General features: G+C 44.3%; 1 protein-coding gene across 1 annotated transcript in view; it reads left to right on the top strand.

The window, feature by feature from the left end:
- Positions 1–26,739, top strand: part of HSF2BP (heat shock transcription factor 2 binding protein) — a gene marked incomplete at its 5' end in the record, with an annotated part of 86,268 nt that overhangs the window by 32,049 nt on the left and 27,480 nt on the right. Inside the window, 2 exons of the mRNA XM_079704424.1 lie at positions 2,712–2,829; positions 13,634–13,737. Coding sequence (XP_079560550.1) covers positions 2,712–2,829; positions 13,634–13,737 — 222 coding nt within the window. The remainder of the gene's footprint in view (positions 1–2,711; positions 2,830–13,633; positions 13,738–26,739) is intronic.

Genomic DNA, 26,739 nt, shown 5'->3' with positions numbered 1-26,739 from the left:
AATTCAAAGACATGAAGATTTACTCCTGTGTTTTCTTCTAAGGGTTTTATAATTTTAGCTCATACATTTAGGTCTTTGATCCATTTTGAGTTAATTTTTATGTATGGTGTGAGGTAGGGGTCCAGTTTTTATTTCTTTGCATGTGAATATTCAGTTGTCCCAGCACCATTTGTTAAAAAGATTATTCTTTTATCCTCTCTCCATTCAATTGTCCTGATCCCCTTCTTGAAAATCAGTTGATCATAAATTTGAGTGTTTATTTCTGGTCTCTCAATTCTACCATTGATCTGTATGACTGTCATTATGCCAGTACCTTATTATTTCTATTGTCGAAAATAAGACAGAATTGTTACAACCTAAAGCAAAAATATTAGACATAATATGCCTCAACTCTTTATATTTTTTATCAGCATACATAATTCACACTAGTTTCATTTCTTAAATTATATAATTACTATGGTAACTTCTAGAAATATTTATAAACTTTAAAGAACAATGAACCTAGAAAAAAAAAGTACATTTTAACAGAAAATTAAACCAGCCATCCTTTGTAGTCCTATTGTTGACTCATAAGCATCCCAGACAGACTGACAAATACTGGAGCTATCTGAGCAGGAATTTATTCACGTTTATTTTACTTCATAGTTTGCTTGGAATGCAGCATTGGCATTTGCTATTATAATACTGGATACATGATGGGGGACTTCATTTACCAGTAAATTTGTTGTGTCTTGTTGGGTGTTGTTGCCTGCTCTGCTACGGTGTACTTTTTTTCTCCAGTGATATATTAGTGATGTTCCTGTTATCTGTTGCTGGGTAACAAACTGCCCCCAAACTTCGTCTTTAAACAGCAGTAGTCATTTATTTTGCTCGGGAACCTGCAACTTTCTCAGGGCTTGGCAGGAGGATTTGCTGCTCCTCTGCTGTCTGGGGCCTCCGCTGGGGTGACTCAGATTGCTGAGGGATGGAACAGCTGGGGGCTGGTGGGACAGCTTCCTACCCTAGTGTAGTCCCAGGCTTCTCCAACTGTGTGCTTTTTCTGTAGTCTGCATCACGGCAGCCTCAGGAGAGTCAGGTTTCTTTCCTAGTGACCCAGGGCTCCTAGAGCAAGTGGCGAGAGACGGAGGTGGAAGCTGCCAGGCTCTTTCTGTCTTGCCTTGAAAGTCATGCAACAGCTGCGCTGCATTCTGCTGGTCACACTGGAGTCTTAGGGCAGGAGCAATCCAAGGTCGGCAGACCAGAGCCGTGGTTTGCTGGGATGTCGTCTCTGGAAACTACTAAAGTATGTAGCTAGAATGTATGTTTTCCTGGGGGGTTCCCGTATGTAGTCTTAGCATGAAGAATGCCTTCCCCAAAAAACTACCTTAAAATGACTTTGAGTTTATGATGCCAAATGCTTCATTCCCCCCAAGTATTTCTTTAGTAAAAGTAGAGTGTTTCATATGGTAGAAAATAGAGTCATCAGGCTCAAATTCGTTGAACACAGGTTACATTTGTATCAGTTAAGGGTCCTGTCTTCAGTAAAGTTATAGCTGTCATGAAATTATATACCAAATAGCACCAATGCAAGGAAAGAGCCAAAAAGTGCTGGAAGGACAAGCAGAAATGGGGAAAAAAAATCTGTTAGGTTTAGGAAACTTTAATATATCTCTTTTGATCCTCCTCAGCTCAGATAAACAAAAATAAATAGGAATGTCCAGGATCTGATTCCATAAAGTTGTTCTGGTAGCATAGATGAAATTTTATATTCTGCCATGAGGTTACCGTTAATCAAAGCAGAACAAATCCGTGATAAAATTCATCTTCCATTCTCGATAGTTATTAGCACACTAAAAATAGAAGAACACTTCCTTAAGCTTGTAGAGGATCTCTGCTGGAGTCATCCAGTGGACACCACACGTAACTGAATTGCTAGAAGCATTTCCACCAAAGGCAGGAGAACAGGGATGCTGCTGCTCTTCTTGTCTCCACCCTGGCTGGCTCATTTGGGTTAGAAATTTTAGTCCCTTTGAATCATGCTTTATTGTTAGACGTAGCTAAAGAAGAATCTTACTGACACATACATAAATATTCTGGATCACTGACGTGTCCTCACAGGTATTTGGGAACGTGATGGAGCCAGTGTTATCTGCAGCGGTGTCCATGGGAGCCCGTGTAGTGCCTTGGTCTGGTCCCCATGCTGGCTCTGCGGGGCCTCAAGCATGAAGAAACGTGATACTTGCTGACCCACAGCAGGATGTACAATTTAGAAAAGTTTCTTTTTGGAATCAGTTTTTGTATTCTCTCTTGCCCTCATGATTTCAGTCTGGTATTCTGGTTTAGAGTCATTAGGATTTCACTCCCAGGGTTGAAAGTGGATTTTAGTGTCCTTGGTCCCAGGTAAAGTAATCAGCCCCTACCTTCTGTTTGGACCCTGACTGCCCATAGCTGTTTACTCCAGTATTCTGGAGCCTGTGTCCACTTGCTGTGCTGTGGTCAGGCTGCAGACATGTTTAGACCCAGCACTCCGTTCCACTACTGAGGCCTTTGCTAATCACAGCAGACGTCACTCACCGTTTTAGTAACTGCTGTGGTTGTCAGTTACCCTATCTGGGCCGTCGGCTCTGTGGATAACTATTCTGTGTGTTCATTAAGTCTGCTAGGAGAAAGAGAGCAACACATCCTCTATCTTGGACAGACTTTTGACGCTTTGTTTCATCTTTATGTTGCAGATGTAGCTGCCATAGCAAGTGGTCGTGAATTCCTGGTTAACTCAAGTCGGGTGCTCTTGGACACCATACTGCAGCTTCTGGGAGACCTGAAGCCGGGACAGTGCACCAAACTCAAAGTGTACGGTGGATAATATTTAAAAGTTCATGTTTATTTACATAGTAGTTAGAATTTGCTGATTGGGCCCCCTTTTCAAGCAAAGGCACTTAATTTGGCTATAGTTCTAAAAAATAGAACAAATTTACTGGAGAATTAAGGGATATACTCTCTATTCAATACTATTTTAGGAAAATAATATAAACAAAAGGAATGTTCCCACCTTAGGGCAATCACTGAGTCCCAAATGCTATCATGGGTGAACTTCAGGGTGAACTTAGAACAGATGATGGTTTTGACAGCACCCCACTTCCAGGAGCCAGAATTTGGACTTATTTTCCACTGGTGCTTAACAAATTACCACAAACTTATCGGCTGAAACAACACCTACTTCAAGGTCTGTAGGTCAGAGGCCTGAGTGGGCTTGGTTGGGTTCCCTACAGGGTCTCAAGTGGCCCAAATCAAGGGTTGTCCAGGCAGGGCTCCTTTCCAGAGGTTCTGCACAAGAATCTCTTCCACGTGCATCCAGGTTGCTGGAAGAATCCAGTTCCCTGCGTTGATAGGACTCTGGTCCCTGTTTCCTCGCTGGCTGTCAGACGGGGCCACGTTTAGCTTCCAGGGCTGACTGAATTCCTTATCACGTAACCTCACCCCATCTTCAAGTCACAACAGCTTGCCGAACGTTTCTGACACTTCAGAACCTCTTGGATTTCCTCTTCTTTTACCCGCCAGAGAAAACTCACTGTTTTTGATGGGGTCACGGGTTTATATTTGGCATCACTGGGTAAACTCCCTTTTGATGAACTGAGAGGCAGCTGATTAGTAACCTTAATTGTATCTGCAGAGTCTCACTGCCTTCACCAGGCAACTTAATGTGACCAGGGTGTTATATGTCGGTCTCAGGGATTAGGGCAGGAAACCTTGACCCATTTTAGGATTCTACTACCACACCATTTATTTCGAGTGTTTGCTTTTACTTCTTGAGCACTTCATTAAATAGCTTCTCTAAGTCTTTGTAAGATACTTCTCACATCCGTGTCATCTTGGCCTTGGAATCTCTTGGTTGTCTTGTCCCACATGAGTTGGGATTTTTCCTGTTTCTTTGTAGGCTGAGTAATTTTTGGATTGTATTGTGGACATTTGAATATTATGTTTTGAGACCCTGGGTCTTGCTTAAATCTTATGGGAGATGTTGATGTTTTGTTTCAGCAGCGGTCGGCCTGGTTGGGTTCAGGTCACAAGTTCTGACCAGCCTTCTCTGTTTGTGGCTTCCATGTCAGTTCCTTTTTTTTTTGGCCATGTTGCACAGCTTTTGGAATCTCAGTTCCCTGACCAGGGATTGAACCCCGGCCACGGCAGTGAACGTGCTGAATCCTAACCACTAGGCCACCAGGGAACTCCTTTGAGTTCCGTTTTTAAGCAGCTTCTGCAGTGCTGTTGCTATGGGGCTGATCCCTCACCACCAGCTCCTGATGCTCCGCCCTCATGTATGTCCCTGTTTGGGACCTGGATGATAGTTGATATTTTAGTTTTCAGAGTCTTAGATGTGCTGTTTATGATCAGATCCACACATGCATAGCTTGGGGTGAGGCCAGGAGTCTATAGAGGACCTTGTGGGGTCACATTCCTGAGCTCTTTTTTTTTTTTTTTTTTTTGTGGTACGCGGGCCTCTCACTGCTGTGGACTCTCCCGCCACGGAGCACAGACTCTGGACGCGCAGGCTCAGCGGCCGGCACGCTCCGCGGCATGTGGGATCTTCCTGGACCGGGGCACAAACCCGTGTCCCCTGCATCAGAAGGCGGACTCTCAACCACTACGCCACCAGGGAAGCCCCTACATTCCTGAGCTCTTAACTCTCCACAACATCTTAGTACTTGTGAGTTCCCCAGCACTCCCTTTTTCAGTCCTTCACCTGGAATGCTGAGGTTTTATATGCCCTGAGGTCCCATATTTCTGCAGCTAGGCCCAGTCCAGGGCAAGAAGCAGGAGTTCAGAGGACCACATTTCCTTTCCACAGAGTTTGAGTTCCCCGAGGACTCCCACTGCCAGCACGGTCACTGCTGGGAGATCCTGTTCCTACTCCTCGAGCCTGAGCCGGAGGGCTTCTCCTGGTGCTCTCTCTGTGGGGTCAGTGCCACCCTGGGTTTGGGGGCTGAGTGGTAAACTCTTGGTTTGGTGGTTCTTAAAATTCTGGTCTTCTTTCCAATCCACCTGCAGAGACATTTACTTGCTTACTTGACAGTCTTCCATCTGACCGCCAAGCACAGCCGTGTGCGGGCTGTCAGCCTCAGACCCCTCTTGGGATCCCTGTGCAAAGCGGCCTGAGGCAGGTCTTGCCGCTCCGTTCTCTGTGGCCGCCTTCTGATATGCACACCGTATGCCCACTTTCTCCATCTCTGCTAACGTCCAGCCTTGAGTCCTCCGGAACTAGGACCCTTCTTGTACTACAAGCAAACTTCCTTTTCCTTTTGGCCTCTCCACGCCTTGACTGTAGTTTGCCTTTTTCTTGGGGATTTTGCTTTCCTTGCCACCTTCATGATCAAAGGCTGCTCATTTTTAGCAGCTTGGGTGCCTCAGACCCAGAGATGGGGATTTTTAAAAATAATTATTTAGAGCAGTTTTAGTTTCACAACAAAATTGAGAGGAAAATGCAAAGATTTCCCATATACCCCTGTGCCCCCTGCCCGCCACGCGTAGCCTTCCCTGTTATCACCGTCACTCGCCAGAATGGTGCATTTTTTACCGAGGGTAAACCTACTTTGGCACGTCATAGTCACCCAAAGACCATAGTTTACCTAAGAGTTTACTCTTGGTGTTGTCCATTTAGTGGATTTGGACAGATACATTATGACACACATTCATTGTTATAACAGCATACAGAGGGCCCTGGGTTTATCATCACGTGCGTTTCCAACCTCTGAGCCCGTCGTGGTCCTTAGACACACGCTCTCTTGCTCAGCTCCCTCCTCCCGTCACTCCCAGAGCCTCGGTGAGACTCCTGCTTCCTGCTTCCCTTTCCTCCATGGCCTCCCCTCCGTCCAGCTAACCTGGACCCTCACCATCATCTCCTGATGCTCTGACCTTGGACTGGCCATCCACCGTCTCCCTTCCTAGCTGCGGTGATGCTTGAGGAGGAGGTTTCAAGTGCACAGAGTCGTGCCGTTTCACCCTCGCCTGGTCCTGAGTCCCCCTGGAACCCTTCTCTGCATCCTTATCAGTGCCACTTTAATCTCCACAGTGGCTGGGTCAGACGCAGACTCTCTCTGTGACGCCGACCACTGCGCTGTTCTTCGGTCCCCTGTGGGGCAGGGGCAGTTATCCCAGGAGGTGGCTTTCCTTCCTGCTCCCCAGGGAGAGCCGAGGGCTGTGGGCCTGAGCTTTCTCATCTCTCTGCCTCACTTGTGTATACCCACTCACCCTCACTTTCTTCTCTCATGTGGCCTTTTGGGGCTTCCACCTCTGGTTTTGATTAGCTGTGCTTTTGATTAGTTGCCCTCTGGGATTTTGCTCAGTTGTCATCTCTTGCTTCGGCATTTCCAAGCTCTCCCTCCCACTGGCTCCTTTTCAGCCGACTTCCTCCCAGCTGTGCTGTGATCACCTTCAGCGGCGCCCTAGGGTCCATAGCAGAGCGTTTCCAGCTCTGCTAGGATTTGGGCGGCTTTGGATTTTCCACGGTATGACGCATTTTCCCAGAATGAAGGGCTGGCTTATGTGGCCCTGTTCCTTTTGCTTCCCTTGAAGTCCCCATGGGCCCTTGGGGTTAGTGGCCCTTTATAACAGACTTGATTCCACCGAGGGGCCCCAGGGCCACCTCTTTGGTGACAAGTGGGACATTGTTGTGACTGGCCTCTGTGAGTTCTTTCAGGGCTACATCTTGTCAGGCCATTTGATTTCTCGATAGCTCCAGTGTATCTGCCTTTTTTTTGGAAGACCCTTTTTAAACTCTCCAAATCCAGAAACTTCTAACATCTGGTGGTGAGACACCAGCTGGCCCTGAGGGCCTCTCGAGGTGCTTTTGCTGCCAGCAGGAGGGCTGGGTTGCTGCTTGCTGTGGTGGTGTATCTTTTAAGCCTTGGCTTCCGTACCTTCAAGGGGATGACCTTCTTGCTACACCAACCAGGTCCATGTTCTCTGTTGATAATTTTTTTTTTCTTTTTTTTTTTTCTTTTTTGCAGTACACGGGCCTCTCACTGTTGTGGCCTCTCCCGTTGTGGAGCACAGGCTCTGGACGCACAGGCTCCGGACGCACAGGCCCAGCGGCCATGGCTCACGGGCCCAGCCGCTCCGCGGCATGTGGGATCTTCCTGGACCGGGGCACGAACCCGTGTCCCCTGCATCGGCAGGCAGACTCTCAACCACTGTGCCACCAGGGAAGCCCTCTGTTGATAATTTTTAACATTCACATCAGCCTCTCAGGTGTCTGCTCCATATGGCCACTTGATAGGACTGTGGGCGACCCCAGGCCGGCCCTAGACCAGGCTCCATCTGCCAAGGCTGGGGAATTCAGTGTGGCCTGGCAGGGGCTCTTGTCCACCTCTTCTCTGTGCATTTCTTCTTACTTAGCCAGCACCCGGGGTGTGAAGTGTCCAGAGATTCCCCATCCTCACCAGCATCGGTCCTTTTCCTTCCACCTCCAGCCATGGGGCATCAACCAGGCACACACAGCATCTGGTACAGGCAGTTTCTGTGCTGTGTCTGGGGTTGCACCCTGACCTTGGGATTCTGAGGGCCACCATGTGTCGTGCTGGCCTTGAGCCTGGTACGATGGACCCTCAGAAACTCCTGGTTGTGGCCTGTTTCCTCACCGCTGTCGTGCGACACTGGTGCTGCCGTTCTCCTTGACAGTAAGAGCTGGACAAACACAATTTCTGTTTCTCGTCGGAGATCTGGATTCCAGGAATTAGGGTTACTTCCAGCCTTTTAAATTCTCCCTGGTTTCTTCTGCCCTTAACTTTCTCATTGACTTCGTCTCATTGCCCATCCTTCATTATGATTTTACCAGTCCTTATGGACACAGGCCTGGGACAGGTAACCCACTTCTGCATACTTACTCCAGGGAAAGTTCTACCCATAAACCCCAGGACATGTGTGCAGAAATGTCATAGCAGCTGTGTTTGTTATAGCACACACTAGGAACTGACCTAAACCTCTGTCAACTGGAGAACAGAGAAATAAATTGTGATCAGTATGTTGGGACGCATCAGTGAAAATACATCCGAGCTACACAAATCAACACGGACAGACCTCTTGCGGTGGTGGGGAAGATTACTGCGGTGTGCGCTGCTGATACAGGCATGGGGAACAGGATCGTCAGGCTCTGTATATGTGCTGTAAAGGTATATGGAGATGCACGCCTCTCTCCCATAGCAAATGAGGATAGTGGTTCCCACCCGCCTGAAGTCCGAGTTCAGATAGAGTTCATGAAGGGGATATGACTACGGTGAGGAGGTTTCTTTCTTAACCAGGGAGGTGGGTGTCGTGTTGTTGTCTTTTTGTGTATCTTCTCTGTTAAGTAGCAGATAAAAATTAATCTAAGGTACTTGATTAGAATTACGTATGGTATAGGCCACAGATTTTTAAGCTCTGCCTTGACTAGGGAGGGGGCCCGAGTCTAAAACAAGCACGTTCACTAGTCAGTTACTGTATCCTCTTTAAAAATTGGTGGGCCTCTAACTGCGAGTTTCTGTCCGTCATTTGGTCTGAAGTGTCTGACTGTATTGCTCTGCCAATTGCTTCTTTCTCATGTAACATGTGCAGTCTTCTCTAAGAATTGTATTACTCTTTGTTCCTTAAAATTACTTGATGGTGCTAATTTGGCTACTTTAGATTTTAGTCAGTTTTGGATGACTGATTTGTGGGTTTTGTTTCAGGCCAGTAGACATCACAAGTCATGCGTTTTGGTTTATTTTTATGGTTGGCTTGTTTTTTTTTTAATAAATTTATTTATTTATTTATTTATTGCTGTGTTGGGTCTTCGTTTCTGTGTGAGGGCTTTCTCTAGTTGTGGCAAGCAGGGGCCACTCTTCATCGCGGTGCGCGGGCCTCTCACTGTCACGGCCTCTCTTGTTGCGGAGCACAGGCTCCAGATGCGCAGGCTCAGTAGTTGTGGCTCACGGGCCCAGTTGCTCCGCAGCATGTGGGATCTTCCCAGACCAGGGCTCGAACCTGTGTCCCCTGCATTGGCAGGCAGATTCTCAACCACTGCGCCACCGGGAAGCCCGGTTGGCTTGTTTTGAAGTACTGGGTGTGTTTATTCTTTGCTGCTTCTAGGTTACAAGTTATAATTTCTTTTACAGTGAAGAACAAGGTAGCTCACTTGCATCACCTTTACTTTGAGCACCTCAGCCTTGGACATCAGACTGTCTGGGGGACTTTCTGACGTCTCACCAGGAGAGCCCACTCAGCCTCCAGGCGCAGGCCTCGTGTATCTAGGTGGAGAGAGGGCCTTGTCATTCAAGGAGAGTTACTTGCGTAGCATTTTAAGTTTACTACTACCTTTATTTTAGCATTTCTTTCAGTCCTTTTATTATCAATGTCAGATGCCTCTAAAATTCTCAAGACTGCAGAGATGGGGAAATTGCTCTTTTGCAGCCCATTAATCCATTTATAATGTGTCTTCTGCTTAGGTTCATGGTAGGAAGCAGAATTTACCTACTTTTTTGTCATTGGAAGAAACAAATGACTCCTAGTACTACAGTAGTTTGGGAAACGACATTTCCTTTTAATACTGAAGTAGCAGAAAAGTGAATTGAATGGGCGGTCTCTTTTGACCTGACAGTTGGAACTTTGATACATTATTTACAGAGTGCTTTTGGTTGGAGTAGAAATGTTGGAATAGAAAGTATTTGCATAAGAAACAGGAAGTGGTTCAGGGTTTGTTGTTTGCTAAGTCATGGTGTGACCTTGGAGGATTCTCTGGTCTTCTGAAAGATGTAGCCTGGCAGTAACACGAGGTCAGGTGGCACCATGGCCGTGGCAATTACTTTTGTTCCATTTTAACTTCTTTTTTTAAATATATATTTATTTATTGTGGCTGCGCCGGGTTTTAATTGTGGCACACGGGATCTTAGTTGCAGCATGTGGGATCTAGTTTCCCGACCAGGGATCAAACCTGGACCCCCTGCATTGGGAGCGCAGAGTCTTACCCATTGGACCACCAGGGAAGTCCCTCATTTTAGCTTCTTAAGGTTGGCTGATTGTGACCAAATACGAAATTTTAGAGACATTTGTCAATTTGTGTTTTTGCCACCTCAAAGTTAAACAGCAGTCAATGAAGAATTTCAACTAGACATATTATCTGGAGTTTGCCCCATATTTCAGTCATCACCCAGATATTAACTTTGCCTCTTAAAATCTAGAGAAGATTGGCTTATTTTCTTTTCATTCTCTAAAGCAGGGGTTGGCAAGCTTTCCTCTAAAGGGCCACATAGAATATTTTAGGCTCTGTGGGCCATGCGATCTCTGTTGCAGTGACTCACTCCTGTTGTTGTAGCCTGAAAGCAGCATAGGAAATACATTGAATTTTAAGGAATTCCAACTATCTGTGTTGGTGATCTGAACTTTTCTCTTCTTGAGATCCTGGATTAGAGATCTCAGAAAATTCTAGTTAATGTGTTGAATTTTCCTCATGACTACGATATTTGAACATCCCTTAATAACTCATTAAATGGTTACTAGTGCATAGATTTTGGATATCTGTAAAAATTGTCAGGAAAACTTGAAAACATCTGTAATTTTGGCTCATTTTGTGGCCCGTGGGGAGGTTGAAAATCGTAATTTGAGACCTGGGCATTACTGTTCTCAAGGGTGCTAGTCTGGTGTTATCTTCTTGGATGGTAACATTGCCTTGACTTTGAAAGTGCCATGGAAATGGGAGGAGAGCCAGACCGTCTCCGCACGCTGCCCTGCTGAGGCTCTCAGTCGCTGGGAGCTGCGTCACTTTCCATATCGAGCCCGAGCGGGTATCATGTCCCAGGTGCTGTACCAGCCTATGTGTCTGTAAAGGCAAATCAGCCGTGGAGCTTGCTTTTGACAAACAAAGCTTAGTGGGGAAACCAGCTATTTAAAAAAATTTTTTTTAAATTTTTATTTATTTATTTATTTTTTTTTGCGGTACGCGGGCCTCTCACTGTTGCGGCCTCTCCCGTCGCAGAGCACAGGCTCCGGACGCGCAGGCTCAGTGGCCATGGCTCACGGGCTCAGCCGCTCCACGGCATGTGGGATCTTCCCGGACCGGGGCACGAACCCGTGTCCCCTGCATCGGCAGGCGGACTCTCAACCACTGCGCCACCAGGGAAGCCTGAAACCAGCTATTTTAACAGAAAACTGTAATAAACATTTTCTATGGCATGCATGTATGTGTGTACCATAATTTAATTGATCCCTTCTTAATGGACTGAATTGCTATTATTGATTTTCCTTTTGCCTCAGGCTCTAATAAGTCTTGGCATGGTACTGTTACTGATCCCATCTTGATTTTAAATTTTGATATATTGCTTATTATGGAATTTTTGCAGTACTGATTTTAAAAAGTTGCATTACAATATATTTTAAAAACCTTGGTTGCTAAGCTTTTTTGGCACCCCTTAAATTTGCAACCAAAGCAAGTGCCTTGTTCTCCTCACCCTCTCCGGCCCTGCTGGTTAAATGTTCAGTTGTGCACACATAGGACACTGCAGGAGATGGGCTGTGGGCTCTGGGCTCTGGTACCTTTTCCTGAAGAGAACTGGTGTTTGTCCTGACAGGCAGTTAGCTCTTCCTGACTCCTAAACCCTGGCCCCCCTGAGGTGGTCAGTGCCAGATCTGTACCTCGTTCCGTGGTTTCCTCTCACTCTCCACTGGGCTTCGTAGTGTCTGCCTCGTCCAGTGGCCCGGTCAGAGCCGGCTGCAGCCTGGGCAGATTCTGCATGCTCGCTAGTGCTCCCCTTGTCTGGTAGCTGCCTTTCTGGGCTTCCTCCTCCCTAGCTTTGCTCCATTTGCTGCAATTTCTTTAGCTCACTTTTTAAAAAGTTTATTTAATTTATTCTTTTTTGGCTGCATTGGGTCTTCGTTGCTGCGCGCAGGCTTTCTCTAGTTGCAGCGAGCGGGGGCTACTCTTCGTTGCGGTGTGTGGGCTTCTCATTGCGGCGGCTTCTCTTGTTGCAGAGCATGGGCTGTAGGCGCCTGGGCTTCAGGAGTTGTGGCTTGTGAGCTCAAGAGTTGTGACTCGCGGGCTCTAGAGCGCAGGCTCAGTAGTTGTGGCGCACGGGCTTAGTTGCTCTGCGGCATGTGAGATCTTCCCGGACCAGGGCTCAAACCCGTGTCCCCTGCATTGGCAGGCGATTCTTAACCACTGTGCAACCAGGGAAGCCCTTCTTTAGCTCTCTTTCCTGTTTAGTATTTCTCCTTTCCCAGGTGTTAATTACCCTTGAGTTTTACAGTTTGATTATTAAAGTTTTCATTCTTGTAAGTTCTTCTAGGTTCTTTTTTGAGCTGCCTGGTTATTTATAATACTCAGTAGCTCCTTGATGATGTTTTCAATTTATTTTTTGAATTATTTATACCTGTTAAACATAGCTGTTTTCTATTTGGTAATTGATACTTGTAGTATCTGATAATTTTTTTTTTATGCTGACTCTGTCATTGGTTCTTTGTGCTGTTACTTTAAGGTCTTATTTTTCATGTGATTTTTATTATGAACTTAAAATTGTTAGCACTGTATTTGTGAGAATTCTTTGAGGACCCAGTTGAGGGTCCTTTCCTTTAAGAGAATGTTTCTTGTGGCCGGGTGGCTGGAGCAGCTCCCATCCCAGGTCTACTTTCTTATTAAAATTATTGGCTTGTGGATTTTCAGGCCATACAAAAAGTATGCATTCATGCCAAGCTTGACAGGTCACTCTGTCCTGGTTTTCTGAAGGGGTCTGTGCTCTGAAGTCCTGTCTTGTGTTGTTCTGAGGCTTTTCTTTCTGTCCCTCTGCACAAAGACACTAACACTGACATTCTGTGTCTCTGGAATCTGTTACCTTTAGGGCTTCCCTTTCTGAATTTGAGCTCTCACTAAGTTCCTGATTAGAGATGTTTTCCCTTCATTTCTTACAAGGTCATTCATTTTTTTCAAGACTTTGCAAAATATTTGTGTAGCCTTTTCTATTACTGTACAGTATGAAGTTTGGGGGGGTCTCTGTATTCAGCAGTATTATCAGAAACCAGTGCTATCGTTTTCCAGTTTTTAATAATATTCGACTCTGTATTACTAGTTGTGGTCAGTTCCCAAGACCACTTGTAAAACTCTGTTTAACTCCAGGTCACTAGGATTGTTGGTTGTTAGGGATGGTTGGATTGTGGTGCTCTTCATCCCTTTGCTGTGGATTAAACAGGATTGTATGGCCTGACCTGGCCACCCAGACATCATGGGTAACATTCATTGAATGAAAGGTAGGATTAAATTTTAAACAGTGAATTGAACTTTTAGAGTACAGTATACTTATGAATGGAGGGTTATCTGTATATAAATGCAGGATTGGTACTAAAAGAGATTACTCAATAAATATGGTTTTGAGGTTCCCTGTGCCCACTTTGCATATGTGTCTCTTGATTATGTGAGCTTATAAGAGGTGGTGTTACGTGGCAGTACTGCTGAAGTTTCCCATTTTCAGGTAGCCTCACAGAGACAAATAGTATTTCACATACTTCTGCTTACTATACCTGTCATCCAGATTGTGTTAGAGTTGGACATCTGAAGTGTAAGGGCACCCCTAAATATGTTAAGGTCCTATGAACCAGGAGATATATTTAGGGTGACGCAGTATGGAGGGGCAGCATGTCAACACCATTTTCTTTTATATTTCAGGTTAATGCTGATGTCCCTGTACAACGTGAGCATCAATTTGAAAGGCTTGAAGTACATTAGTGAGAGTCCAGGATTCATCCCTTTGTTGTGGTGGCTTCTGAGAGGTAAGGAGGGGCTTTACCTGTGCGTCTCCTTATACACGTGTTCCCCTGTGGCAGGAGGTGGTCGTAAAGTATTAGAGATGAGGGTTGTTCATCCCAAGGTGTTCTCATGCCTTCCGAAAAAAAGATTTCAAATTATAGAAAACTCACTGGTATGCTAAGTTATTTCTAGTTCTGTTTCTGAAGTATGGCTTTCAATTTAGTTATGATTCTGTGACACAAAGAAAAATTATCTAATAAAACAGCTAGTAAGTGGCTTTAACCTGTCCCTTTCACTGTGAACGATACAGCACTATGTATGCTGTCTGTGGCTCTGAACGTCAGGTATAGGGAAATCCCGTCGTTAAGCAACGTGGGGAAAAAAGAAATCTGAGAGATTGCAGCTCTGAAGTTCCATCTGTCTATCTATCTATCCATCTGATGTGTTTTTTTGTTTTCTTTGGAATAAAAAGCTGTCTTTACTGTTTCTCCGGCTTTTCTCCCTAACCACCAATTTAACCTAAAATTTTGTCGCAATCTGTTCATCATACTTTTTTTATATATAAATTTATTTGTTTATTTTTGGCTGCGTTGGGTCTTCATTGCTGCATGCGAGCTTTCTCTGGTTGTGGCGAGCAGGGGCTACTCTTCGTTGTGATGCACGGGCTTCTCATTGTGGTGGCTTCTCTTGTTGCGGAGCATGGGCTCTAGGCGCATGGGCTCAGTAGTTGTGGCTTGCGAGCTTCAGTAGTTGTGGCATGCAGGCTCAGTAGTTGTGGCTCACAGGTTCTAGAGCGTAGGCTCAGTAGTTGTGGCTCATGGGCTTAGTTGCTCCACGACATGTGGGATCTTCCTGGACCAGGGATCGAACCTGTGTGCCCTGCATTGGCAGGCGGATTCTTAACCACTGCGCCACCAGGGAAGTCCTGTTCATCATACTTTTTAATACCATGTCTTCAATAGGAACATATTTCATTCAAGTGTGCAAAAAAATTACCTTTCCTTATTTTTTGTAATTCAGATCAATCTCTGTTTTTGAGCTTCAGTTCCATTTGGTGGTAAATGCTTATTTTTTGTAACAGGTTTTTTGAGGTATAATTGACATGGAATAAACTGCACACATTTAAGGCAAACAACTGATAAGTTTTGACGTAAGTTATACACCCGTAAAATCATCATCACAACCAAGATAATGAGCATACCTGTCACTCTCGAGGGGTACCTTGTGCTTCTTGGATCCCTCCTTCCCGTCCCTCTATTCCCCTCTTCCCAGAAAATCACTTGCCTCCTTTCTGTATTACAGGTTAGTTTTCATTTTCTACAGGTTTATATAAATGGAACCATGCACTGTGTATTCTTTTTTGCCTCTCTTCTTTCACTCAGCATAATTATTTTGAGATCTATCCATACTGTGTGTATTAATAGTTGATTCCTTTTTATTACTAAATAGTATTCTGTTATGTGGAGAGACTGCAATTGCTTTATGTATTTGGCTGTTGATGGACATTTGGGTTGTCTCCAAGTTTTGGCTCTTGTAAATAAAGCTGCTGTGAACATTCTTGTATGTTTTTGCCTGGACACCGGCTTTCATTTCTCTTGGGTCAGCACCTGGGAGTGGACTCTCTGGCTCGTGTAATAGGTGTTTCTGTGGCACTGCCAAGCTGTGCTGCAAAGTGGTGCCACTGCTTTGCATCCCCCAGCCCCCGCCCCAGCAGAGGGTTACTGCCTCAGTTGTGCATATCCTCGTCAGTGTTCGGCATGGTCCTTCTTTTTAATTTTAGATATTCCGGGAGTGGTGTGATATACCTCACTCACTTTGGTCTTACTTTGCATTTATGTTATGACTAATGATGTTGAGCATTTTTTCCTGTGTTTATTTGCCCATCCATATATCTTCTATGATTAAATGTCTGTTCACACCTTTTTGCCCATTAAAAAAAATTGGGTTATTACTCAGCCATAAAAAGGAACAAAATTGGGTCATTTGTAGAGACATGGATGAATCTAGAGACTGTCATACAGAGTGAAGTAAGTCAGAAGGAGAAAAAAAAATATCGAATATTAACGCATGTATGTGGAACCTAGAAAAATGGTACAGATGAACCAGTTTGCAGGGCAGAAATAGAGACACAGATGTAGAGAACAAACGTATGGACACCAAGGGGGGAAAGCGGCGGGGGGAGGTGGTGGTGGTGGGATGAATTGGGCGATTGGAATTGACATGTATGCACTGATGTGTATAAAATGGATGACTAATAAGAACCTGCTGTATAAAAAAAATTTGGGTTGTTTCAATGGAGTATTGAGGTTCTTTGTATATTCTGCATACAGATCCTTTGTCAGATATGTAGTTTGCAAATAATTGCTCTCAGTTTGTTGCTTGTCTTTTCATTCTCTTAAGAGCATCTTTAAAGAACAGAAGTTCTTAATTTTTTTGGTGAGGTTTAATTTATTGTTCTTTTTCTTCTACGAATCATGCCTTTGGTATAGAAATTTTTGCCCCACGGATTTTTAAAATGTGTTTTCTTCTATTAGTTTTGTAGTTTTGCATTTTACATTTAGGTCTGTGATCCATTTTGAGTTAATATTTATATATGTTGAGTGGTATGACTCAAAGTTTTTTTGTTTTTTGGTTTTTTTTTTTTTTGCATAAAGCCGCCTAGTTGATCTAACACCATTTGTTTGGAAGACTCTCCTTTCTCCACGGAATTGCCCTTGGACCTTTGTTGAAAATCAAATGACATTATATGAGAGGGTGTAGTTTTTGGACTCTATTCGTTTGTTCTGTGGATCCATTTTTGTAGCATTATGCCAATACCATACTTTATAATAAATCTTAAAGTCAGGTAGTGTAAATCCTCCAACTTTGTTCTTATTTTTCAAAGTTGTTTTGACTCTTTCTAAGTCCTTTGCATTTCCATACGAATTTGAGGATCAGCTTGTCACTTTCTAACAGCGACAAAAAATCCTGTTGGGATTTTTATTAGGATTGTGTTGAATCAACAGTTCGTCTTGGGGAGAATTGACATTTGAGCAACACCACGTCTTCCAGTCAATGGAATAGTATATGTGTGTCCATTTATTTATATGTTGTTGGCAGAGCAGAGGAACTGGCCTCCTTTGTTTCTGGCTTCTTTTCAAGGCTGCTTGTGTAGTAAATCCCCATGAAGGTAGAGATACTGTCTCTCTCCAGAACAAAGGGTGGGTTTGTTGACACTCATGCAATAGGGATAATGCTTCCCTCTGGGGAAAAGGTCTGGCAGGATTACTCCCATTATGAACGATTTGGGTTCCCTGAGCTTGGGGTTTCTCTTCTGTAATGCAGCCCATGGCGTATGCCTGGCCCTGTAGAATTGGGTCTCAGTGAACTGTGCTGACCCTCTGGATATGGCCGTTGCCGTGGAGGAATACTGTTCTTTGCCTTGGACACAGGGGTGTTGTCTCTCCTGCCAACATCCGTGAGACTCTCGCACGCTGGCTTATTAACTTGCAAGTAGGGTAAAACCCCAGATCCTCCAAAGCTGTAAGGAGGTGGCCGAGAGGGCTGTGTTTGTATTTTAGGAGGCCTCCTGCCCACGAGGGCTAGGTATTTGACCAGACAGCTTTTTTCTCTTGAGAACGTGAGCCAAGGAACCCATGGAATCAGAGGTGGGTCTTGGGCTAGAGGTGGGTAGCTATCCCGGCTGGTCGCTGTGGGCCATGTGCTAGCAGATGGTGTCAGTCGGTGGGGGCGGGGGTGGGGAGAGGGCGAGGATAATTACATAAGGGTCCCTAACACTCCTGGAGTGCCAGGCAATGTGTATTTACAGATTTACTTCTCTAAATACTCTTATAAGGCAAATATTACGATTTATGTTTTATATATGAGGAAACTGGAGCACGCAGGGATGAAGTGACTTCCTCGAGGTCATACAGTTTCTGGGTGGAAGTCCGGGCAGTTGGGTTCTAGGTCCCTTCTCCCAGCCACTCTGTGGACCTCCACTCCACAGGAAGTGCCTCTGAGATGGATGCTAAGTTCCCGATGACCTCTCTCCTTTCCTTGTCTCCTGGTGTGGCGTGGCTCAGCCTTAGAGATAGATGTCCTGAAACCTTACGCCCCTCTCTGCTAGCTTGCAGCCAGTGATCCTCCAGCACCTTTTGCCAGTTGTTTACTTTCACATAAAAAGAGGGCCTTAGGCTGAATGTTCTCTAGGGCCTTTTCTAGCTCTGGTGCTCCAGAAATGTTCCAGGGCCGAGTGACAGTCCTTACAGTTTCATTTTAATTTAGGCAGCTCTCTAGGTTGCCAGCAACCCAAGAGTGTCGGTTCCTGACCCTCACCAGAGGTGGCGTGCTTTGACCAGGGTGGACTGTTCCTGCTTGAACTTCGGGTCCTGTACAGTGGGGGCTGGGGTAAAGTTGCCTTAATGCCACTTTTTGCCCCGGGGCCATCAGGCTTTCTTGCTCATGAAGACAGTTACTGGTTCTTTTGACAATGTGCACAGCCCAAAGCCTAATAAATCTTTTGAAAGGTCATCTTAATTTATGTTATTTGCTATCATAGTCAAATAAAGACAAGGTCTGTCAAGCCCAGCATGTTTGTCCCCTGATTTATCTATGGAATTAATTTAACTTAAAAATTGAAATTTGTTATAGAATTTGGTGTGTCTTTTAGGAAGGTGAATATATATTTTATTATAGAATAGGAAAATAGAAAAAAAAGTAGTTCTCTGAAAAAAGTATGTTCATCTTGGTGCCTGGAGGTGGTGGTGTGATTTTTTTCATAATTCTCGACTGTCATAACTGCTTAGGACTAAGAGAATTTAAAAACTGGCTTATTCTTGCTTTTAGGTAGATCTGCTTTATGAAAATATACTAGAAAATAAGAATCTCTCTTAACTTTTAAAAGATCTAGGAAAAAAGATTCCATTACTTCTTTCAATAATTGGTTCCTACATTTGTCAGTTTTCATGTTAGGAAATTTGATATGTTTTAAAGAACATGGACTTTGGATTCATTAGACCCAGATTGAAATTACAGCTTGTCTACTTGGGAACTTACCTTTTAGGATCCCTCTTTTCTGCTCTGCAAAATGGGGATTTCTACCTCAAGGGTCTTCGTGTATATGAAAATGCAGTAGTGCCTGGGCCAATACCTAACATACTAGGTGTTAAAGAGGTGTTAGTTTTGCTTTTTATTTATAATCGAAATCTTCTATGCCACAATGAAAGCTCATTTCCTTTTAATTCCTTTGACCTAAAGGTGGCAAGTTGCTTTCAAGTATCCGGACTTCTTTCATCCAGAGTACAGGGCCAGTTGCTGTTAATCATCCCTGACTAAATAATCTCATTTCCTTTAACCTTTGCTGGGTTTCGTTTTCCTTCCCTTTATTCAACTGTGTGGCTGGCTTTTTCCCAGGCTTTCTCCAAATTCTTCACATTCCTCTCAAGAACTGGCGTGGAACCCTAGCCAATAGCTGATGAGGATGGAGCGTTCTGGGAGGACGTCGGCCGTATGTCATGTAGCCGTTACTGCAGACTGGTGTTCAGATCACACCTGTAACTTTTCAGTGCTGCACTTCCTACTCATGTCTACAATGTTGAACAGACATATAGGCATTTGCTTCCCACCTTACATTTATTTGGTTTATCTAAGTAATATGAAACATTGATGTTCTACCCAATTTGTATTAATATCTTCAGCCCAGACCTCTCTCCTGAACTCCAGACTCATATATCCGATTATCTACTTGACGTCTCCACGTGGACATCTAATAGACATTCAAACTCAGTGTGTTCAGACTAAATTCCTAATCTTCCTCCATTTAACTCTACTCACGGCCTTCCCAGTCTTAGTTGATGGCAACTCTATTTTTCCAGTTTCTCAGGCCTGTAAAGACCTTGGAGTGATCCTTGTCTCCTTCTACTCTGATACCCACGTGCAGTCTGTAAGGAAATTCTGATGGCCCTGCTTTCAAAATACATCCACAGTCTGACCACAGTCTGCCACTGCCACCAGGTTTGGGCCTCCCTCATCTTCTGTTTAAAAACTTCAAGTCACCTCCTGCAGATCTCCCATCAGTCCATCCTTGTAGACCATGAACTGGGAGGCAGGGGTGTGATGGCATAGATCCTGGACAAGTCTCCTTACTGAAAACAGTCAAAACGTCTGGTTAGATATAAAAAACACTTTAAAAATCCTCCTTTGAGCTAGAAAAATAGTAATTACACCCAGAGCACAAAAGCCAAGTGAAAGTGAGATGCCAGACAGGTTAACAGAGACCTGAGCTAACTCCTGTTCTGAAGGCATTTGTCAAGATGACCTTTAGTTTCCGTGTCCTAACAGGGTGTGGGGACAGGAAACAAAGCTCAGTTACCACCCTAAATGAGTAGCCGGGTAGGGGACTCCCAAAGGTACTTACCAGCATTGTCAGGGTAGACTGAAGGTACTCTGCCTGCCCTTGCAGACTCCAGGAAGGCGGCCTGTGTGACCTTAGGGACTGAACACAGTGGGGGAAAATCTCTTCTGAGAATAACCATAGGCTGTAGTGGAGGAAAAATGTCCTCTGAGAATTAATCACTGTAGACTGGTTTTCATGCAGCTTCGAAGCCTGAATTCAAACCACCCAGGCGGTCCTTGTTTAGAGAACAATGCACATCCTTTCTGGAGGATTCTTTGACTTCAACCGGTTCATACAGATAAGGTTCCAAGAGTCAGAGCTCACATATTAGAAGTTACAAAAAGCATGGGAAGTATCATTAGTGAAATAACATGACATAGACCCTAAAGAAGATTTCAGATCTAAGAGTTATCAAATCAGTGTAAAATAAGTATGTTAACTGTGTTTAAAGAAAGAAAAGAAGGGATTAATATATGAGTAAAGAGTGAGAGATTGTGAAAGTGACTGGGCAGATCTGAAAAAGGGTCGAATAATATTTCTGGAAGTGAACAATATAATGATTGCAATTATAAATTTATTAGACAGCTTTAACAGCAGATTAGACACAGTTGAAGGGATAATTAGATTGAGGCAGACAGTTCTGAAGAAATTATCCAGAATGAAGCACAGAGAGACAGAGATGGAAAATTGGAGTGGGCAGGAGACACAGAGGAGAGACTGAGCCCTGGACGTATCAGCGTTCTGGGAAGCGAGGGGAGAGTGAGGGGGACAGCAGCAGCGTTTGAAGAGGTCATGACGGAGGAGCTCCCCACCTTGTGTACACTGAATCTGAGAAGTCCACCTGATTGTGAGCAGGATGAAGGACAAGGAATCTGCACTAAGACACACTGTACTGAAAACCAGAACATTAGAGAGAGGAGGTCTTAGAGGCAGGCAGACAGAAAAGATGTATACCTTCAGAGGATTGACACTTAGACTGACAGTTGACCCCTTCACAGCAACAGTGCAATATCTTAGCACGGAGAGAAAATAACTGTGAACACGAATTTGTATGCTTCTTTCCCCCCGCCAACAAATAGCTTTCAGAGCAAGGGTGAAATAAAGACATTTCAGACAAACAAGAACTGAGAGAGTCTGTCACCAATAGACCTTCCCAGTAGGCGCTTCTAAAGGGTGTATATATATATACACACATACATATATACATATATACACACTTCAGGAGGAGCTTGATCTTTTATGGAAAGTGTGAGATGCAAGTGAGAACAATGATCAGAGACGGTAGCATATGTATCAATAAGTCAAAATAAACACTCACGAACAGAAGACCCAAACAGTAGAATACCAAGAGCAGAGTAATAGCATGTGCATGGGAGGAGGATAGGCAGAGCGGCAGCATTGTGAGGTCCAGCCCTGTTCAAAACCGAGAGCCGAAACAGTGGCTAATTTCAGACCTTGACAGTATGCAGGTGAAAGTTTCTAGGATCACGTGGAGATAATAGAAATAGACTCTATGCCTATAACGTTAATACAGGATAAAATGCAATGTGAAAAATAATTCAAAAGATGGCAAGAAAGAGAGAAAAAATGAAAAAATAAGATGGAAGCAATAAATCCAAAAATATGTACAGTTACAACTATAAATGGACCAAATGACCCAATTAAGAGATAGTCATGTCAGACTGGATTTAAAGTAGTCATCCAGTTATATGTTGTTTATAAGAGATTCATTTAAAACATAAGAATACATAAAGGTTGAGAATAAAAGGAAAACATACTAGGCAGATTCTCATCACCAGATTCTGTATCACCAGGATATAACATTTTGAACTTATATAAACACTTCCTAATATAGTCTCAAAAATGAAACAACTAAAAACAGCATAAGAAGGAATTCATAAATCCCCCATGATCAGGGACATTTTAACCCACTTCACTCAATACTTGATAACTAAAAAAGAACAAACACTCAATAAGGATATGAATGGTTTGAAAAACACAACTAACCAATCTGCCCCACTGGATGCACAGAAGACTCCAACTGTATACTTGTTGCAGTTACACATGGAAAATTTATGAAAGTGATCATTTTCTGGGGTTTGAAGCAAGTCTCACATTTCAGATGATAAGAATCGTATGGGGTATCTTCTTTGACCACAATACAGTGAAGGTGGAAATTAATAACAAAAAGAGAATTAGTAAAATCCTGCATGTAGAAATTAAGTAACCCATGAGTAAAAGAAGAACTCATAATAGAAATCAGATGTTTTGAACTGCATAATGAAAATATTATGTATCAAAAATGGTGAAATACATTTAAATCAGTATTTAGTAGAAAGTTTATCAATTTAAAGAAGAAAGTAGAAAATGAATGAGCTGAACATCTACATAAGAACTTAAGAAATGGGAACAACCCTGGGTAGGCTCAACAGCAGATTTGAGCTGGTGGGAAGAATCAGCAAACTTAACGCTAGCTAGAGATTATCTGCTCTGAACAACAGAAACAAAAGAGGAAGATGGAAAATGAACAAAGCTCAGAGACCTCTGGGACATCATCAAGCATACCAACATAAGCACAGTGTGAGTCCCTGAAGGAAATACTTGAGAGAAAGGGGCAGAAAAAATATTTGAAAAGAGAACATCTGAAAACATCTTAACTTTGATGAAAAACAATCCATATATCCAAGAAGATATGTGAGCTTCAAGTAGGATAAACAAAAAGATCTACATGTAGACATGTCACAGTCACACTGTTAAAACTTAGGACCAAGAGAACATTTCGGAATCAGTGAAACACGTACAAGGAAACCACAGGTTGACAGCTCACTGCTCATCAGAAACAGTGGTCCTAAAGCAGAGGGATGATGTGTCCAAAGTTCTGAAAGAAAAGACCTTCTACCAAGAATTCTGTGTCCAGCTAAACTAGTCTTCAAAATGAAGGCAAAATACATTCCTGGATAAGCAAAGACTGAGAGGTTTTATTGCTAGCAGACCTTCTTTACAAGAAAGGAAGTTCTTAAAGCTGGGAGAAAATGACCCCAATGCATAACTTCAATCCAGAGATATTGGTGGAGGCCACCTTTCCATGGGCTCAGTATGATTCATGGGTAAGGCTGGTGTTTCAGAGGCGCTCTCTGTTGAAACTGTTTTTTTGTTTGTTTTTTTTTTGCGGTACGCGGGCCTCTCACTGCTGTGGCCTCTCCCATTGCGGAGCACAGCCTCCAGATGTGCAGGCTCAGCGGCCATGGCTCACGGGCCCAGCCACTCCGCGGCATGTGGGACCTTCCCGGACTGGGGCATGAACCTGTGTCGCCTGCATTGGTAGGCGGACTCTCAGCCACTGCACCACCAGTGAAGCCCAAAACTGTTGTTTTAAAACACTTCTAGTAAGAGTGAAAGATTTTATCCCATCCCTGGGTACATATCCAAAAAGAATTGAAAAAAGGATCTTGAGGAGATATTTGCATACCCATGTTTACTGCAGCATTTATTCACAATAGTCAAGATAAGGAAGCAACTTAAATGTCCATCAACAGATGAATGGATAAAGAAACTGTGGTCTATACGTATAGTGGAGTATTTTTCAGCCTTAAAAAGGAAGGGCGGTTTGACACCTGCCACAACGTGGTTGAACCTTGAGGACATCGAGGTAGCTGACTGAAATAAGCCAGTCACAAAAAGACAAATCCTGCACCATCCCCCTTATATGAGGCGTCCAAAGTCATCAAACCCAGCGACTTTGAACACCGCCTCATTCGGTCCGCCCTTGCCGTTCTGCTGTCTCTGCAGGCTCAGCTCGGGTCATGCCTCTTAGGAGCTTTCTGCTGCTGCTCTAGCCCACGTCAAGCCCTGCCTCCTTTGGTTTCCCATTTTATTTAGAGACATATTAATTTAACATTTTCTTGGTATCTTGTTTCATAAGTATCAGTCATATCCAACTGGACCGTACATTTCCTTTTGGTTGGAACCAGATCTTAGGTTTCACGCAATTCCTGCTGTCGAAAGCCTGCCTCTCCCCTTGACCTTGGCCGTGGTCTCCATTCCACCTGCTGCAGGAGCCGCCCTGCGCTGCTCCACATCTGTTAGGAGACGGTGTCCAGTTTCCCTCAGGCCATTTATGCATTCTGTAGCTTTCCCCGTGGTCTCCTGCCTCTGTTCTGGATTTGCTTTCCAGTTCTTCACTGAACTGGGTGCTGACTGGGTCTCTGAGGATCTTCTGAATCCCCACCACTTTGCCCAAGCATCTGGGTCTTTTTGCCACGACCTGCAAGAAGTTAGTGGCCACCTCTGGCCCAACATTGCCTGGACGCACCTCCTGTTCTGTACACTCCTCAGGTTGGTCACCAGCCTAGGTAGAGGTGGGGTCCCCAAGTTCACTGTTGGTGGCGTGATTGGACCCTGGGCTAGGAAAGTTAGCCTTGACTCAGTTTCTGTGGGGCTGTTCTTAGGTCTGCTTGGCATGCTCCTGCCTTCTGCCCTGACCACTGGTCAGCGTGGGGCCTGGTGGTGCCATGGTGACGATCTCAGTGAAGGGCACGTGGCCTGAGCCAGACCAGAGTCGTCCTCCAGGAGTGTTCTGGCTGGAGCTACTGAAGAGGAGTGTTTTTCCCAGTCTGGGCCATAGAGAGCTGCCTGTGGCTATGTGGCTGGCCACCTGGGGGAAGTTCATCTGTGCTGCCGGTCACTGAAGCCAGGTCAGAGTGCTGACACAAGGTGCAAAGAGGGATCCTCCAGTTTGCAGTTGGCGTCACCCTGCCCTTCCCAGAGCTGGGTTGTTGAGCTTTTTCTCACATTTTGAGTCACTCCAGCATCTTCTGTGAATAGCTCCTCTCGTGTTTCTAAAGTTAGTTTAAGCATCATTTTCCTTTCAGTGAGGACAGTGTACCTCCGTCCTCTAACTCACACCTCCCTACCCCACTGTGGTGTCACTTTCTCTTTTCCCGTGGCACCAGTCACCTTTTGTCATGCTGTGTAATTCCCCTGGTTGGTCTGCTTGTTGTTTATTGTCTCTCTTCCACACGGGAATGAAAGCTCCAAGAGGGCAGGGATCTCGTTCGGCTCACAGATGATCCCAAGCACCTGTAACATGTAGGAGGTGCGCAAAAACACATCTCTAATGAATGAATGAAACCCTTCAGTTTGTGTGCAGCTGTCCATCATCTCACACAGAGATGCAATGCTCTTATTTGGACTTTGGTTATATCACAGAGAATATTTGGCATTTGGTTATATATATTTGGATCATAGGCACAGAGAAAGGCTGAGAGGTTTGCATGCTGATGAAAGTTTAGTTACGTATCTTCAGCATTCCTATTGGCCCAAATAGGTGGCCTTGCAAGGGTTATGATTCTGGTAAGCTACGTCTTTATTATGTGAACAATGATGATAACCATGTGATCAAAAAGCAAAACATTTAAGATGGTTATTTACAAAGATTTTCAATATAACTGCTTTATTATGTTGGTTAAATATTTCTCCTAATACTTTGCATTAGCCCAGTGTTCAGATTGTCAGTGCAACAGGTGTGCATTTGTCTTTAAAAAAAAAACCATGGGGCTTCCCTGGTGGCGCAGTGGTTGAGAGTCTGACTGCCGATGCAGGGGACGCGGGTTTGTGCCCCAGTCCGGGAAGATCCCATGTGCCGCGGAGCAGCTGGGCCCGTGAGCCATGGCCGCTGAGCCTGTGCGTCCGGAGCCTGTGCTCCGCAACGGGAGAGGCCACAACAGTGAGAGGCCCACGTACCGCAAAAAAAAAAAAAAAAAAAAAAACACAGAAAACTCTCAAATATTATTGACTTGACACTTGGCCTTCAGGTCCAGTAGGACAAAGAAGTCAGCCTCCCCACAGGATATTGTGGGGCCTGTTCTCTTTGATTAATCAAACCTTATGTAACAGTTTTAACCAGAAACACAGTCTAGATGTTTGATTTTTAGCTGTTGATAGAATTGAGTGGTCAAATGACTATTTCATATCTTGAAGGATGTCAGAAAACATTTGGCTTACATATGTCAGATCCAACAAGCTGAGAACAATCGAAAATTTAGTCTGATAGAGGTATAATTAATTCATGGTCACAATTTAGAAAGGGGAGGTAGTTTATATGGAAAGATGAGTTTGGTGTGGGACATACTCAGTTCGGGGTAACAGTAAAAAAAAAAAGAAAATATCTGAAGGGAACTATCCAACAGGTCATCGGAGATGAGAAGCTTGGAGTCCATGTTTTAGGCCAGAGGCGTGGGTCTGGGAGTCATTGTTAGAGAAGTAACAGAACAGAGGACTGGGAGTGTGGAGACCGTCATGCAGCTGAGCTGACTCTCCCAGGGCCATGGGGAGAGGCCTGAGCCCGGAGGAGGGGCCTCCGGGAGCCCGGAGTGAGGAGAGGCAGGGCGAGGTGGGCCTAGCCCCTCTGGCAGTTTCCTGGTTTGTGGTTCTGGGCGAGTCCTTTAGATTATATGACAATCAGGCTGGTCATCTACAAAGTAGAACTACAGATGTGTCTCTGCTTTCCTCAAAGGGAGGCCATGAGAATTTAGTGTAACAGTAAATGGAAATGGTTTATAAATTAAATAAAAGGAGAAAATAGTCATTTGTGAAGAAAGGAGTCTAATAGTGTCAGATATATGTTGAAGATCAAGAAAACAGGAAAGGA

Source organism: Hyperoodon ampullatus (assembly GCF_949752795.1).
Source record: "Hyperoodon ampullatus genome assembly, chromosome: 5".
NCBI lineage: Eukaryota > Metazoa > Chordata > Mammalia > Artiodactyla > Ziphiidae > Hyperoodon > Hyperoodon ampullatus.
This window is presented reverse-complemented; position numbering and strand designations above follow the sequence as displayed.